This window comes from Gamsiella multidivaricata, assembly GCF_025024155.1.
Source record: "Gamsiella multidivaricata strain RSA 2152 chromosome Unknown BC939scaffold_125, whole genome shotgun sequence".
Lineage (NCBI taxonomy): Eukaryota > Fungi > Mortierellomycota > Mortierellomycetes > Mortierellales > Mortierellaceae > Gamsiella > Gamsiella multidivaricata.
In genome coordinates, this window is record NW_026251833.1 from 11,432 (window position 1) to 26,455 (window position 15,024).

At 49.4% G+C, this 15,024-nt stretch overlaps 6 protein-coding genes across 6 annotated transcripts; 3 read left to right on the forward strand and 3 right to left on the reverse strand.

Annotated features, from left to right (window-relative positions):
• Positions 1–714: 714 nt before the first annotated feature.
• On the reverse strand, positions 715–873 carry BC939DRAFT_381865 (bHLH transcription factor-like protein; the record flags this gene model as incomplete). The annotated part of the gene is made up of 1 exon (XM_051551765.1): positions 715–873. A coding segment is annotated over one exon (159 nt), but the record flags the coding sequence as incomplete, so codon positions are not given.
• A 1,695-nt stretch (positions 874–2,568) lies between these two features.
• Positions 2,569–3,177, forward strand: BC939DRAFT_469060 (uncharacterized protein). The gene has a single exon (XM_051557974.1). The coding sequence runs from the start codon at positions 2,603–2,605 to the stop codon at positions 2,822–2,824; it is 222 nt and encodes a 73-aa protein (XP_051406515.1). The 5' UTR covers positions 2,569–2,602; the 3' UTR covers positions 2,825–3,177.
• A 1,345-nt stretch (positions 3,178–4,522) lies between these two features.
• BC939DRAFT_469063 (uncharacterized protein) lies at positions 4,523–5,228 on the forward strand. Its single transcript, XM_051557975.1, has one exon. It carries the CDS (start codon positions 4,549–4,551, stop codon positions 4,903–4,905), a length of 357 nt encoding a protein of 118 aa, XP_051406516.1. The 5' UTR covers positions 4,523–4,548; the 3' UTR covers positions 4,906–5,228.
• A 3,274-nt stretch (positions 5,229–8,502) lies between these two features.
• On the forward strand, positions 8,503–10,622 carry BC939DRAFT_403802 (organic solute transporter Ostalpha-domain-containing protein; the record flags this gene model as incomplete). The annotated part of the gene is made up of 8 exons (XM_051552768.1): positions 8,503–8,658; positions 8,874–8,908; positions 9,014–9,101; positions 9,238–9,372; positions 9,511–9,752; positions 9,931–10,031; positions 10,139–10,214; positions 10,352–10,622. Coding segments are annotated over 8 exons (1,104 nt in total), but the record flags the coding sequence as incomplete, so codon positions are not given.
• Positions 10,623–10,915: 293 nt separating this feature from the next.
• On the reverse strand, positions 10,916–11,613 carry BC939DRAFT_482004 (uncharacterized protein; the record flags this gene model as incomplete). Its single annotated transcript, XM_051559077.1, has 2 exons — positions 10,916–11,442; positions 11,511–11,613. 2 exons carry the CDS (start codon positions 11,611–11,613, stop codon positions 10,916–10,918), a joined length of 630 nt encoding a protein of 209 aa, XP_051406518.1.
• Positions 11,614–11,867: 254 nt separating this feature from the next.
• Positions 11,868–14,705, reverse strand: BC939DRAFT_482005 (uncharacterized protein; the record flags this gene model as incomplete). Its single annotated transcript, XM_051559078.1, has 4 exons — positions 11,868–12,783; positions 12,886–13,679; positions 13,784–14,059; positions 14,232–14,705. The coding sequence occupies 4 exons, from the start codon at positions 14,703–14,705 to the stop codon at positions 11,868–11,870; spliced, it is 2,460 nt and encodes an 819-aa protein (XP_051406519.1).
• Between the last annotated feature and the right edge of the window lie 319 nt (positions 14,706–15,024).

Here is a 15,024-nt window from a genome sequence, read left to right on the forward strand (position 1 = left end):
GGATCAAACTCCATTTAGAGTAAGGTATAGACTACATCGTATACTTTATTTCTTTTATCACCAAACGAATGACAATTGTATAGACATTGCTGGGTGTGCGGCAAAAGAAAGAGAGAGTTGGAATTTGAAAGCACGATCCAGGGATGCAGAGGGTTTTATTAGTAGAGGAGAAAGTAAATTATAATAGTATAGTTGGCAAAAACAAAAACAAAAATCAACACGTTCAAAAGACGTGCAAGAAAAGAAGCATATGGTACAATGGTAGGCATAGAGTATAAATCGCATTCTTAAATTGCCAAGAAAAAAAAATAAAAAAAAATAAAAAAAAATAGAACATTCGTCAAGTCATGCAACTGAACGCGCTCTGTCAAGGAAACAATATTAAAGTGTAGTAACTCGTTGTTCTTGGCAATAACAACAACAATCCTCCGACCCTCCTTCATTAGGCTGGTTTCGCCTAACTCAACTCAGCACAGGCACAAGCACGACTCCATTCAATGCTTTCGAAGTCTTGCAACTTCCTGTCGCAGCATGTCGATCTCCTTGGTCAAGTCGTCCTGATTCGCCTTCATGCTCGAGATGTAGTCAACAGCTACAAAAAAGACATGCAAAAAAGCACAAAAGAGAACACAAATCAACATTATACTTCCTCTGCCTTTGCACCCAAAACAACAACAACAGCAAAAACGACAAGGTCACGCCGTCTGCCTTACCTTTACTCAAGATCTCCCATTTGCTTGTCTTGAGACTACGGTCGACCGGCAAAGAATCGCGCAGCTCATCAAACAGCTCCTTCATCTCCTTTCTTCGCTTCCGCTCCGCCAGTTTATGTGATACCCGGAGCTCCGGCGATCGAGAATACGGCGTGTCGCCCTTGGCCCCACCCTCTGGCGGATATCCAGGGTACAGATGTCCTTGGCCCGGTGCTGGGGGTGCACCTCCTCCTCCAGAATACGACTGTTGCGAATCCGACCCATGGCCCGACAAATGCATCCGCTCCATATCTGCATTCATATTGTGGTCATAGTCTTGAGAACCATGGTGCTGTTGCTGCTGTTGAAAGTGGGAGGGATAATGATGTGCATCTGCAACCGATGACCGTCTAGAAAGACTCGCCTCCGAGAGGAGTGAGGGCCGACGCGGTTGGTGAAGCGGGAAAAGCGGTCGACCATGATCCGTCATTGACGGCCCATTCTGCAGCTTGATCTCTGCTGCCGGCTGAAGATTCAATGTTGGCACATGCCCGTGCGAAGCAATCGAGCCCCTCCTTGGCGGACTCGAGGGCGCCGAGAGCGAGCTGCGTGCATAGGGGTGATGTGAATATGGATGAGCAGCGTCCGGGATCGAATCTCTGCGTTTAGCTGGATGATCCATGTCGACAGAGTGCACCTGCGATAGAGGTGTCGAAGACGTCTTTCGCTTGACCGGTCCCATGTGATCTCCGTGAGCAATCGAGTGCCGTCTCTGGGGCTCTTGCGCAAGCAGCTGACCCAATGGTCCGGCACTGCTGTGAATCGATGGAAGGGACTCGCGTCTGCCCAGGCTGTGCTGCTCAGATTGTCGGAGTTGCATCGGCGAGGTCGAGGGGTGGGGATATGGCGAGTAATGGGGCTCTGCTGAGGGTGGCGGTGGTGGTGTGGTTGCATAGTGTCGAGTCTCGGGCCCTCCTCCGGGGGCTGTTCCGTTGTTGTAGCCATTGGAGGCGTCGATTGTAGTTGCGGAGGGTCTTCTGTGGGGGTTAGCGCCACCTCCTAGGGCCATTGAATGGTACTCGGGATCGGCGAGGGAACCTCGGCGGGAGTTGCTCATGTAGGAGTGGAGAGGGTGAGAGGGCTCGATAGGGGGCAAGGGTCTACCCTGGAAGCCATCGGGGGTTGGGAGTGGAGGTGAAGGAGTTGTTTGCGAAGATTGATGGGCAGGATGGTGGGGGTGTTTAGGATGATGGTGGTTGTAGTGCTGGTCGGGTGAGGCCAGGTGATGGTGGTCATGGTGGTGCTGAGAATAGGGACCAGGATGGTTCCCGTTGGTGTAGCGCGGATGGTGGTGTTCGGGAGGGTAGTCCACGGAGGACCGGGCGTGTGGACTGGGAGTGGGTGTCAGGGTTGCGGAGGAGCTATCGAGCGCCATGGACATGGACATGGATACGGATGCTCGTCTGCTGCTGCTGCTGTTGACGTTGTTGTCCGAGTGCTCACGGTCTGGTCCCTCGTGGACGGAGACAGCAGTAGCAGTGGCAGTGGCAGTACTCATGTCTGTGTCTATTATCAGTTGGAATGGATTCAATTGAGACCGAGTAAAGGGGACGTTGCAGGCACGAGTAAGTAAACAGGTAAGCAAGTAAGCGAGTAAGCAAGTAAGCAAGTCAGTAAGTGGGATGAAGAAAAAGGGGGATGGAATGCAAACGGAGTAATGGGATGAGAGAGGAACGGATGGAAGGGAAGAGGGATCCGTGATGGAAGAAGGAGGAACACGAGGGGCAGTGGGAGTGACAAGAAACGTGGTGAGAAAAAAGAAGGGGGGAAGAAGGGGACTCGGCCACCTTCATACTCTCACTTCCCCTCTCCCACTCTTTTTCCTTCTCTTTTCAGGCGCAAGAGATCTGATGCCCGTGTCCGAGGATTATCACCTCTTTCACACACCCACACACACTCTCTCTCTCTTACTCTCGCTTACACCCGCTTACTCGTCCTCTTTTCCTTCTTCCTCGCTCTCTACAAAGTATGATACGATATACGTGTGTTCGTGGTGCTCCCCTGCTCCCTTTCTTTGTTCAGTCTGCTCAACTGCAGGACCGCCTCCTGCACGGCGAATGACAATCTTCTAAAGCAAGTGCACGATGGGGAACGTGGTTGGGCACATTGTCTGTCTGGTTTGTGCGTAACGCCTCCCCCCATTGCTCTCTTTCTCGTCCTCTCTTTGTGGTCCTAACTCGGTCGCACCCACATGCATTACACAAACACACACGCGCACACACGGGAGTGAATGCATCCTCTACTCCAATGACACAACCACATTCACAGCACCCAGTCCAACCTAGCCTGCTCAGCGCCCTACATGTGTTGTTGTATACGTGTAACTGTACACTTCCTATCACCTAATGGCGCCACCCTATCCATACGATAGGATAAGATAGGCAAAATAAAATCTATTACTCACCTTCATGCGGGGAAGACCTGCCTGATGGAAGCGACGATCCGCCCTGAGAACACTCGCCCGGAACAGTATTGGTGTTGCCTTGACTATGGCGACCTTTTTGTTGAGTGCTGTGAGTGCTGTAATTCTGATAGCGGCCGATGTTACCCTTTTCTGCCGCTACATTTTCAGTCTCGCCTTGGTAGTCTGTTCGCCTGTCCTTATGCACCGTGGAAGATGACATCGCCGCGGCTGCTTCTGAGAGATAGGCCAGTGGTGGAATTGGTTCTCTGGAGATGTCTGTTGATCCAGTGCTGAAGGGGTGATGCAGATGGAAGGACTCCTGGATAGGATGTTGGTGTGGATAGGTCGGGCGAATGCTGTGGTGGTGCTCCATCCTTGAGGACGTGGTCATTTTGTGCAATCAACAGCACTAGGAAGCAAAAATGAAAACGGCGCGTTTTTTTTTCTTTTCTTTTTTCTATGAGGTAGGAGGAATGAAGACGACGCTGTAGAACCAGAATAGAAAAGAAGCAGTTGTTCAGTCAGCGAATTCAGGGGCAAGGGCTCTTACGATATGCATCATGAGTGCAGTTGACAGCTGAGCAGGGTATGCAGTAGATACCCATAATATCCGTCTATTCAAAAATACAGACGGGGCAAAGTAGGGCATGGCTCTCCATTATGCAAGCACACATGGAACACGCTAGCTCCCCTAATACAGTAGCTTGTCCCTTTACCAACCTTCTTTTGAGTTCTCCATGGTCTTAGCCATGCGACAAATTGAGAGCGCAAACAGAACCACCGCTCCCCCCTCAGTAGACCACCACACCAAACAGAACATCGAAGAGGAGACCACAAGGAACGTGGACGGGGAACAGACATAGTACAGTGGTAAACAAATTACAGAAGAATTGTCGCGGGCCTGTCGCGAATGGACAGCGGAAGGGGTGTTCAAAAGAAAGTAAAAAAGGGGAAAGGAAAGAGAAAGTGACAGGGGACATTGTGTGGTGTGTGTACATACACGGGTGGGTTGGAAAAAAAAAGACCCATTGCACTCGCCACTCGTCTATTTCTCCTACTTCTGTCGAGTGAAAGTTCCTGAACCAGCTAGTGGCGACATTGAAAACAACCACTCTAAAAGAACCAATCCAACAACTAGTCTACCGCTGCAGTCGCGCCTGTCCGCCGCGATTTTCGATGGCTCGCCCGTATGGGGTGACTAAAATTCGTTCCATGCCGATGATCCCACGAGGAGAAGAACAACAACATGTTCGAGGACAGCAACATCCAACCAAACAACACAAAGCCGACCGGAAAAAAAGGACGCCAAACAAGGGGGGGAAGTACACAGAAGGAGACTTTGGCTGGGGGAGGGAGGGGGGGGGGGGGGGAAACGGAAAACCGGGAAAATAAATGGGTATTGGACACGTAGCACAAAGCAAGAATGCAAGGGCTTTTTTTTTTCTGCTTGCTCGTGCACAAATAACAAACACGCATCGTGGTGTATACAGTTCAAGTTTGTTGCTTGCTCACCCTTCTCCATTCTTGTCACCCGTGTGGGCATTGCCACTAGCCACTTGTCACTCTTACTCGCTGAATCTTGAGTCATGTAAACATGTAAAAAAAAAACTCTTTGCTCTATCACCCCGTGGCTGTTACTTCTTGTTGTTAGGTACGATCTTTTTTGTCCTTGTTTATGTAGATCTTCAAGATAGACGCCATGTGGCACTATTGCATCCCAAAAGGGGGAGGGGAAAGGGAAGATACTAGTTAACTCATTACCTTTTCGTTGCGGTGTATTAGATGACGCGGAGAAAATACTCGTGTCCTGTTGGATAGATGGTCGATGCGAAGCGAAGAAAAAAAAGCAAGCCAAGGCGAAACGACGTTGTTGATGGTCGTTCGAATGGTTGTTGGTCGAGGAGGGACGAAGGACGAAGTCAAGGATGCAGTAGGATAGGAACCAAAAAAAAAAGAAAAGGCAAAAAAAGTATATTTAGAGGTGAGAAAGGAGGATTACAAGAGATGGGGCAAGAGGAAGAAGAGGCGGAATGGGATGAAGATGAAAGAGGGAAGAAAAGGAAGAAAGGGAGAAAAATGGTGGGGGAAAGAAAAAAAAAAAAAAGCAGAAGGGGGGGAAGAGATGGTGGCGGGAGAGTCTTTGGGTACGCACACATCCACATTCACTGTCCTCAAATCATTCCTTATTCGCCCACTTAAACAATTCTTTGCAGGCACAAGCAAGAAAGTATACTTCAGACCCTGCCATGGTATCTGTAGTCGTGTTTTCTATCATCCTTCTATTGTGCGACGATCCCCTGCAAAGCAGGGTTGACTAAACTATGTAATGTAATGGTCCCTTGCTTTTGCACCTTTCTCTCTCTCTCTCTCTCTGTTCCTCTCTCTCTTTTTCCCTCTCTCTCTTAGCATGCCTCGACGCTCGCTACCATGATCCCTGCATGCATAACAATACATCAGTACTCCTTCCCTTTCCCTGCTCTACTGCATCCTCCCAGTGGATCACGATTGTGCATCCCTCCCACACCGCCCGCACAATGATGTACATAAACAACAACAATAACACATGCATGCACCAATTACGCGACAGACTGGATGTAAGGATGCAGAATTCACATGCACCACATGTACATACAGCAGCAGACCTTACTGTACCTGTCCTTATACAGGTGTCTTCACTCTTTTCCCCCTCCCTCAAGGCATGTTTTTAACGCTAGGCTACTGTGCTAGGGATCATCGGATTGTTACACAGGTGCGCCATCGAAAGATCTTTAGGAACTGGTCCAGAAAGCACGGACAGATGTCAGTCAAGACCGCGGACAAAAATACCAAACGGTCTAGGACATTTATCGTTATGTTATGTGTGTGTGTGTGTAGGTTCGTTGTTACTATGTATTCTCTCCCCTTCATCCTCCCCCTAAATGTCCTCCGACAAAAGTTCGTCCTTATCGCGTCGCTTCGCGCTGCTCCTTTTAGCGACTCGATTGCTCGCATTGTCAATCGAAAATAGTTAACGACTCTGTCGAAAAGGAGCAAGACACATGTTCCTTCCCCCTACCCCGATTCGTTTGCTCAAACCTGCATACACATATTGGCATTCTTCCGACTCTCCCCCCTTCTCGGTGTTTCTTCTTGTCTCCTACGTTTTTGACAGTGTCAAAAAGAGTCCCCTTTGTCCCTTTGTTTTTTATTTCTTATTTTTTTTTGTTACGTTATTTACTCTTGAGAGCAGTTGAGTTCTAACGCGTTGTCCAGGAACACTTGAGGTATGTAGTCAACCAGCGATGATAATGCAGGTTGTCGGCCCGGGTTTGAACAATAAGGATCATCTCTTCTTGGGCCAACCTCCTCTATTCCCCTAGTCTATTTCATTCTACCTTCTCTGGATCCATCTGGCACAGGCTCCTTTATCCTCGAGCGGGGAAGGGTTGTTAAGCAGATGGCAAGGGACGTGATATACGAACTCCTGTCATTCTGTGGACAATGCACCGAATTACAAAAAGAAGAAGAAAGGGTATTTAAAAAGGAGGCAAAGTTGAGAAGGAAGGAGGGAGGTGGGTGAACTTCTGCGCGTTGGCAGAACAGGTAAACAGACATTTGAACGCGCGCCTTGAATTGTATAAAGACGTGCATTTTGGTCAACATACCACAGTGTGGATTGTCTTTTCATCCATTTATGCGCATTTTTGAGCTCTTTTATTCTCTCTCCATCATCAGATGAGTGAAGCATGCAAGACAAGAACGACTTCGCCATCTCATAAATATCTAACCGAATATGGATGAACAGTGACACTCGACCATGGCGTAGCATGGCATGGTGTGGAATAGAATTCGCAGTAGCAGGCGAATATAAGGGTAGAGTTGAGGAGCAGGGGGTGAAGGAAGGGAGATAGGGGAGGAGCGCGACTAAGTCAATGGGTCTATGGCCCATTGGATCACCGCTCAAACCATCGCCACGCGTCTGTGTATTCAGCACAGACGTGCGCTCTTAAGAACTATGGACGCGTTCGCTGTAGCCAATGGAGATCATTGGCGATATTTCTACTTGAGAGCGTTCATTCCTCAGCGCATTCTTTTCGCTGCAACCAGCGGCAATCTCGCTTTTTCACAAAGGGTCCGTTTTGTGAACTAGTTACATTTACCATCTACTCCCCTCCCTACTCTTCTAGACTCTTGATTTTCATGTGTTTGTAAGCTATCCTTCTGGATGGACATGGACCTCACCGCGTGGAGTCTATTGACATGTAGACCAGAATGTTCGACGGGTGAACAGGCGAGGCAGACAATGTGTGTCAGTCAGATCTTTGGCGCTGCTACACTTCCCGAGGATGTCAGAACCCTATTTTATGCTTCTACTGACGCATTGTTGACTGTCGGGATGCGCGGGAGTGGCCAAAAAGGAGGTATGGAGTAGATGGACCATTGGTGGCGGTGATGATGGTGGTGGTGGTTGCTGCTGTTTGCAATGGAGGCGCCGTTCGGTCTTTCCCGTCAGATCGAAATCTTTTGTGTCGCTGCATACAGATCCCCCCTCTTTTGCTGTGTCTCTTTGCAGAAGAAAGAATGCGCCTCGAAGGAGGTCAGGCGATGACTTTTTTTGGGTGATGACCAGCTGGAGAATGCAGCAATGACAACACATTCACATTCGCACATACACCCACCCACCCACCCACACAAACACACACACACAGCAGCAGCAGCAGCAGCAACAGTAGTCTAGCAGTAGCAACAAGATCAACAATAACAACAACAACAACAACAAGATCAGCAAACAGAATCAGCTTGCATCGACCACACCCTCCTTCATTCGTAGCATAACCTCTTTCCCTTTTAGACTACGTACTTGTACATAGACACAGCTACTTCCCCCGCAGCAGCAGCAGCACATTCACACTCCTTCTCCACACCCACCCACCACAGGCGACAGCTCTTCTTCCTTTCTTTCTTCCTTCTATTGAACATCCCCTCTTTCCCCCCTCCCTTCACGTTTCATTTCCTCTGACTTTCCCTTCTCCCCTCCTATCCTCCTGTGCTCCTGCAACCGCACGCATCAGTCGCCTCTGCTGCGTATTCACATCCGCATCCAGTGCTATCCTGGCTTCAGCACCACTACTCTGTCCCAGCACATCCGCACATCCGCATCTCTCTCTTCTCTCTTCTCTCTTCTCTCTTCCCACAGCAGCACACCCTTGAACGCACCGCACGCACCTGCTTCCAACCAGAACATACCCCCTCACGTCTTACTCTCTTTCACTCTACACATACACACCTACCTACCCCCCACCCCACTTTAAGGCACCTTACCGGCTGACAGGTCTCGCCGATCCAATCGCTACAGCCGTTGACATCATGGACCATCCCACCACCGCAGTCGGCGACGAGGATGCAGGACCGGGCGCAGAACTCCCTCCGTGGGCAATCTGGTCCGCAGGTGTCTTTGCCTTCAGTGCCACCTTGATCTCCTTGGTCGCTATATGGATGCAGCTCAAGAACTATAGGAAGCCGGTAAAGTCTTTAGCAGAACACACCCCTATGTGTCTTGCTTGCTTACTTGCTGCTGTTGTTGTTATTGTTATTTTTGCTTTTGCTTTTGCTTGATATATACATCATCGGAACACAAGATCAGCCTGGACAGATCTGCTCACGCGAACACTCTTGGTTCCCCCCTCTCTTTCTGTCTTGTCATCCCACCTTACATCTGTTGAATGACTGATTTATAGCTGCTGCAACGCTTTGTAGTCCGGATCCTGTGGATGTAAGTATTTTCCTCGCTCTGCGGATATCATCTGCTATTTTTTTTTTTCGAAAGCAAATGGTAACCAAATACGGCCATTTGGTGTCTGTCCTGTGAACGATTTAGGGTCCCGATTTTTGCAATCTCGTCCTGGATCTCACTGGTGTCTCATGACATTGCGTTCTATGTCGATGCCTTCCGCGATATCTACGAGGTAGGCATTTGTATATACCACCCCTAACTGTCTCTACCCATGCGCGCGTGTGCTACTGCTACTGCTACTGCTCTCCCATGCTTATGTTCTAACCACGCAGCATGTTTGTTCATTACTTTGTTGGTTTCCTTGAAAGGCGTTCGTGATCTACTGTTTCTTCAGTCTACTGGTCTGTTACCTCGGTGGTGAGCGCGCGTTGCTGGTAATGCTGCATGGACGACCCTATACGAGGCATCTCTGGCCTGTCAGTATGTGGTCCAAAGAAGTCGATGTAAGTTGTTGTTCACTCTCAATCTCACTCTCACTCTCACTCTCTTTTTCGTACGAGCGGTATTTATTTGATTCAGACCAGGATATCCTATCCCATGGAGTTATAGCTAACAGGGGTGTCTTTTTTTATTTCTTTTAGGTCGGTGATCCGTACACGTTCTTGTTCATCAAGCGCGGGATTCTACAATATGTCTATGTGAAGCCCGTGCTAGCGGCGGTGACGATGCTGCTGAAATCAAATGGGGCCTATAATGATGGATCGATCTCATTGACCTCGGGATACTTTTGGGTGTCGTTCGTGTACAACTTGAGCGTCTGTCTGAGTCTTTACTGTCTCGGCATGTTCTTTATGGCAACACAGGATGACCTCGAGGAGTTCAGGTATGGCAATGGAGCCGATGACTACGTCGCGGATGGGAAAAATAATAATAATTGACAAATAATTCTCATTTGCGACAGGATAATAGTGTTGGACATGAAGGAAAAAAGAAAAACCGGGGCTGTTACTAACCGCCTGAACGACTTTGGTGATGATGATTATGTTTTATTTCTTGTATAGACCTATCCCAAAGTTCTTGTGCGTCAAGGCGGTGATTTTCTTTTCGTTCTGGCAAGGATTTGCAATCTCGGTACTGATCTCCATGGGCGTCATGAGCAACAGTATGTTTTCTTTTTCTTTTTCTTTTTCTGTCGACACCTTTTAATCCGTTGTAGGATTGTACCGAGTTTGTATCTTTTATTTTAACCGCTCCTTTTACTTTCTGTAGCCACTCCGGACACTGCTGTTGCTATACAGGATTTCTTGATCTGCTTCGAGATGGTCTTTGCGTCTGTCGGACACTGGTATGTATAATCTTTTCCAAAAAAAAACAAATGACAGCTATCAAGCTGAGTCTGCTCAAATCTTCAACTCACCCATACTTTTTCCTCTTCTCCTTTCGTCGTCCACTTTGCGAAAAAAAATAAAAAAATAAATCTAGGTACGCGTTTTCACACAAGGACTATACAGAACTCGACATCCTTTCTGCACGGATGCCGATCTACTACGCCGTGCGTGACGCCAGCGGGATCAAGGACATTATCCAAGACTCACTCGAGACTCTCAAAGGCACGCGATTCAACTACCGGACTTTTGAACCCTCGGAAGGTGTGGCGACACAGGGCATGAGTCGTTCGGGACGGATCATGGCTGGACTTCGGTATACAGGTGGAGGAACCGCCAAATACTGGTTGCCGGATACGAATAAGATCGGAATCGGACGGACGACGAGTGATTTTTTTGTGTCGCCGCCGTCGCCGACGTCGACCACCGCAGCATCAGCATCAGCATCGGCGGCAACAGCAACAATCAATATACCAGGAGAGCAACCCCACTATTTGAATCGACCAGAGCCTCCCAGGAACCCGAATTCGTACAGTCAACAGGTCCTTGCATCGAGCTACGATGACTATGCACCGAGTCTGTATTTCAGAGATGTGGATGAGCAGGATGAGGACGGGATGGAGGAGTTGTATGATCAGTCGAAGCAGCTGAAATTTGGAGATTATAATTTCCCGGCAATTGATGTGATTGATCCAAAGAGGTCCAAGGAGAGCGATCGGAGGAAGATGGAGAGGAAGAATCGGAACAAGTCAAAGAAGGCTGCACGGAGGGAGGAGTTTGGTGAGAGGACTAGCTTGTTGGGTGCGGACGAGACAAGGCCGTTGATGACAGAGTCCGGAAGTACGGCGTTTGGGAAGTCTGGATGGTCAAAGTCCTTCGTACCAGTAGCAGCAACAACTGCAGCAACATCTGAAACAGCAACAGCATCGGCAACAACACCAGCAACAGCAACAACAGAATCAACAAAAGCTCTGACAGTCCAGGCAGGTACAGGACGCAGTAAGGAACTACGGAGTGGAGGAAAGACGACGGCGCCACGGGATGGTTGTGTCGATAATGTGAACGGATATGTCCCCGAAGGCAAGACCAAGAAAAAGAAAGGACCATCGTACCCTTCCTCCTCCTTCTCTTCACCACCAACGACAACAACAACGACGACGAATAGACCTTCATCCGCAGCAGTATGGTCTGGACAATCTCATCAGAACAGTAATCCATACAACACGAGCGAGAATAGTGATGGGTATGATACGTACGGTTATGGATACGGATACGGATACCAGTCGTATCAGCAGCCGGATAGTAGTGCGCATTATCTCGGTCACCAATATTATCCACAACAGCAGCAGAGAGGGGCATCGGACGATGACGAAGAGCGTCGTGGACCTATGTTTTTCTTTTTGTAACATCATCATCTTTAAATAAAAGGACCATGCATTATTATTTTATGGTTATCATCGTCATCATCATCATCATCACCATCATCATAGTTGTTCATCAAAATACCACTGCAATTCCAGTCCGCAATTGGGTGAAGCACAAAGCTAAAGAAGTACTGCACATCGTTCTTGACACATTGAACTGATCAGGCGAAACGAAGGGGGCCCCATTTATTATCGTTTAGAGGTCAATTTACGTGCCTGGGACTCGGTTTCAAAGATCAGCATCCTCCAGACCTTCATCACCAGGACTCCCGCATCATCATCCAACGCCTTGGTCAAATCATCCACCAGCTCCTGCGGCGGTTTCCTCTGCCGCACATGCTCCATCACAAACCCCGTCAGCTCCTCATCTTCCTCACCCAGCAGCTCCACCACCTTCTTTGACGCAAACGGCCGGATCTTCTCCTTCAAAATCAGTTCATTGTCCTCAAAGACATACTGCCACTGAATCGGCCAGTTCCACAGTCCCTGTGCATCCGCGGGAATCGACTGGAACAACGCCTTGATCTCCTGTTCCCGTTTCGCTTTCTCCACAGGGTCCAATCCACTGTTCACTTGCTGATTCTTCTCATCCGCCTCTCCCTCATCGTCGCTGTACTTCAGTGGCACGAGCACTCGACGCTTCTTCACCTCCTTTTCTTCATCGTCATCCCGCCCAAACTCAGACGCGACTACAAATCCTGAACCACTTGTTCCCGAAGTCGGTGTACCGCTCCCGCTGCTCGCCTCAGACCCACGCTTCAGTCCCCCGGCCGTTGTCGCAAGACTGAGCTTGAGTTTCGTAGGTTGATTGGGCAGTATTGTTGACGCCAATGCTGTCTCGGATGGGTTGGGCGTCGTCGATGAAGTTGGGGTCGACACAGATGTCTCCTCTACGGTAGCACTGCTTGACGCATCCTTCATTGCACTGTCACCGTCATGATCGACTGTTGGTATTTCTGAATTTGCAGCAGCGGCAGCAGCGGCATTGGCTTCTTGCGCTTTCTTGGCAGCCTGTTCCAGTTCCTCCTTCTCTTCTTCGCGATCCAAAGCATCATACCGCTCTTCTTTCTGCAGGAACGCTTGTCTCCTCTGCCACCACCGTGATCTATAACAGCAAAAAAAAAAAAAAAAAGTTGAAAAAGTTAGGTCAATCGCAAATAATACAACTTAAAAATTCCAAGGCAATACAGAGAGGAGCAAAGCATACCTGTCGCGGTAGTAGTCGTCATGCCGCTTCTCACGCTCAACATCATCATTCCATTGTGCGTATCGGTAGGCCATCGCCTCTTTAGCTGCTGCCTGCTCTGCCGCATAGTCCTCATCCCGCTGCTTATCCTTCTCGTAAAGCCGTGCTCTTTCAGCCTCACGCTGCTCCCACCGACGTTCACGCTCCTTATAACTGTGCTCCAATTCCCGATCCTTTCGCTCCTGCCGTGCCTTTTCTTCAGCATCAGAATCGACGCTGGTATCGTGCTCCGCTGCGGTTGCTGCAATAGTGGATGGTGCACTAGATGATCCTCCAGATCCAACTTCGATATGATTTGACCCACTGGCAGGGACAAAATCCATCAACCGTGTGCTGCCACTACTACTGCCACTGTTACCGCCCCATGCACGCTCTCGACCCATCCTGTGAGAAGACGACGTTGTTGATTGTGGAGCAGCCTCCTTATCACGGTTTTGCTGCTGTTGCTGCCTGTGCTGCTGATTTGCCCGTTGCCGTTCAGCCTTCTCCTCCTCCTCCCGCTTCTCCTTCTCCTTCAAGGCCGCTCGTTCTCTGAAAAAGTTCAGCTCACGAGCGATGAGTTCCTTTTGCTCCTCCGAGACTTCGGCTTCTGTTGATTCGCTATCTGGTTTGGATGTGGCTGCGTCCTCGGTCGTCGTGTCCTCCTTGACTTCAGATCCCTGCTCTGGTTCAGAGGTGTCAAGCGTGCCGTCCTTCATTTTCTGGATGATCTTCATTGCATTACCCAACGCTACCTTGTCCTTTTCTGTGTCATGCTACAGACAAGACAAAACATTAAGGAACAGTGTCAACAGCAAGGTCCTCTGCATTCCGATATTGTGCCAGGAAAGAAGAAAAAAGCATGAGCAGCGCCACTTACAATAGTTCGGGGCCGAGTCTCCTCGTATTGGTCAAGGAACTGTCGTGTCTTTTCGTCCGCCTTGACTAGAAGCGCCTTCACGACCCCGGACCCATCCATGGCAGTCAACTCAAGCCCGACAGGTTTTTCCCCTTTGGGTTGCTGACCATCCTGTCCCAAGACCCGAAGAGTCCTCAGTAAGCTGTCCGCGTCTGCGTACTCTGCGAATCCAAATGCCTTCCACTGCTGACTCGTCGGATCCTGCACACGCTTCCATTTCACAAGATTGCCCGTAGTCTATAGTGGTTAGTTAGATAGAGAAGATAGAGAGGATATAGAAGATATATAAGATATAGGAGGTATAGAAGATACAGAAGAACCAGCATTGTGAGACCAATGGCTCAAAGCGATTCCTGATCCAATTTTCGATGCAGCAGTATAAAACCCTCTTAGTATGCCTCTTAGTTACCTTGAGTAGCTTCTCCATGGCGACATTGTTGATTCCAGGTGCGATCGATCCAATAAAGAGCGTATTCATCTTGTCTGGGAGCGCTCCACCCACAACAAACGCACTAGCTGGGATAGCATTTCCACCACTCATGCCATTAGGCGGTCCAGTCATGAATCCCGGCCCAGAAGATGGTGGGGGAGCGTTGACAAATCCAGGTGGACCTCCCATACCCATTGGTGCCGATCCAGGCGGCGCCCCTAGTGCTGCTGGTGGTAATGATCCTGAACCATAAGGTGGCCTTGGCATACGATGGTGGTGTTGAGAGTGTGGAGGTGCGAGTCCTGGTGGCGGTCCATTGGGCGGTACAGCTCCGTAAGGTCCTCCGGGTCCTGGAGGAGGTGGACCCTGATGTTGCAGTGACGGATGTTGAGGTGGATAATGCTGATTGGGAGGAGGGCCGCCTACGCCGAGAGGTGGTCTTTGCGAGGGCATCGGTCCTCTTCCTTGAAAGGGTGGTGGCGGTCCTTGCATATGGGGAGGGGGGTATTGCTGCTGGAGATGGGATGGTGGTGGTGCTCCTTGATACATGGGGGGAGGTTGCATATGAGGCGGTCGCCCTTGCATATGCGGTGGAGGCGGTCCATAATGCGATCCTGGAGGAGGTGCACCATGTCGCAGGTGCGGTGGTGGTTGCTGTGGTGGTTGTCCTGAGTACGGTGCTAAAAGCAAGGGAGGGCAAAGGAGCGTTTGGTTAGATTAGACACAAGACAGACGCGTCTTGGTTGATCTGCCATGGAGACACACATACGGT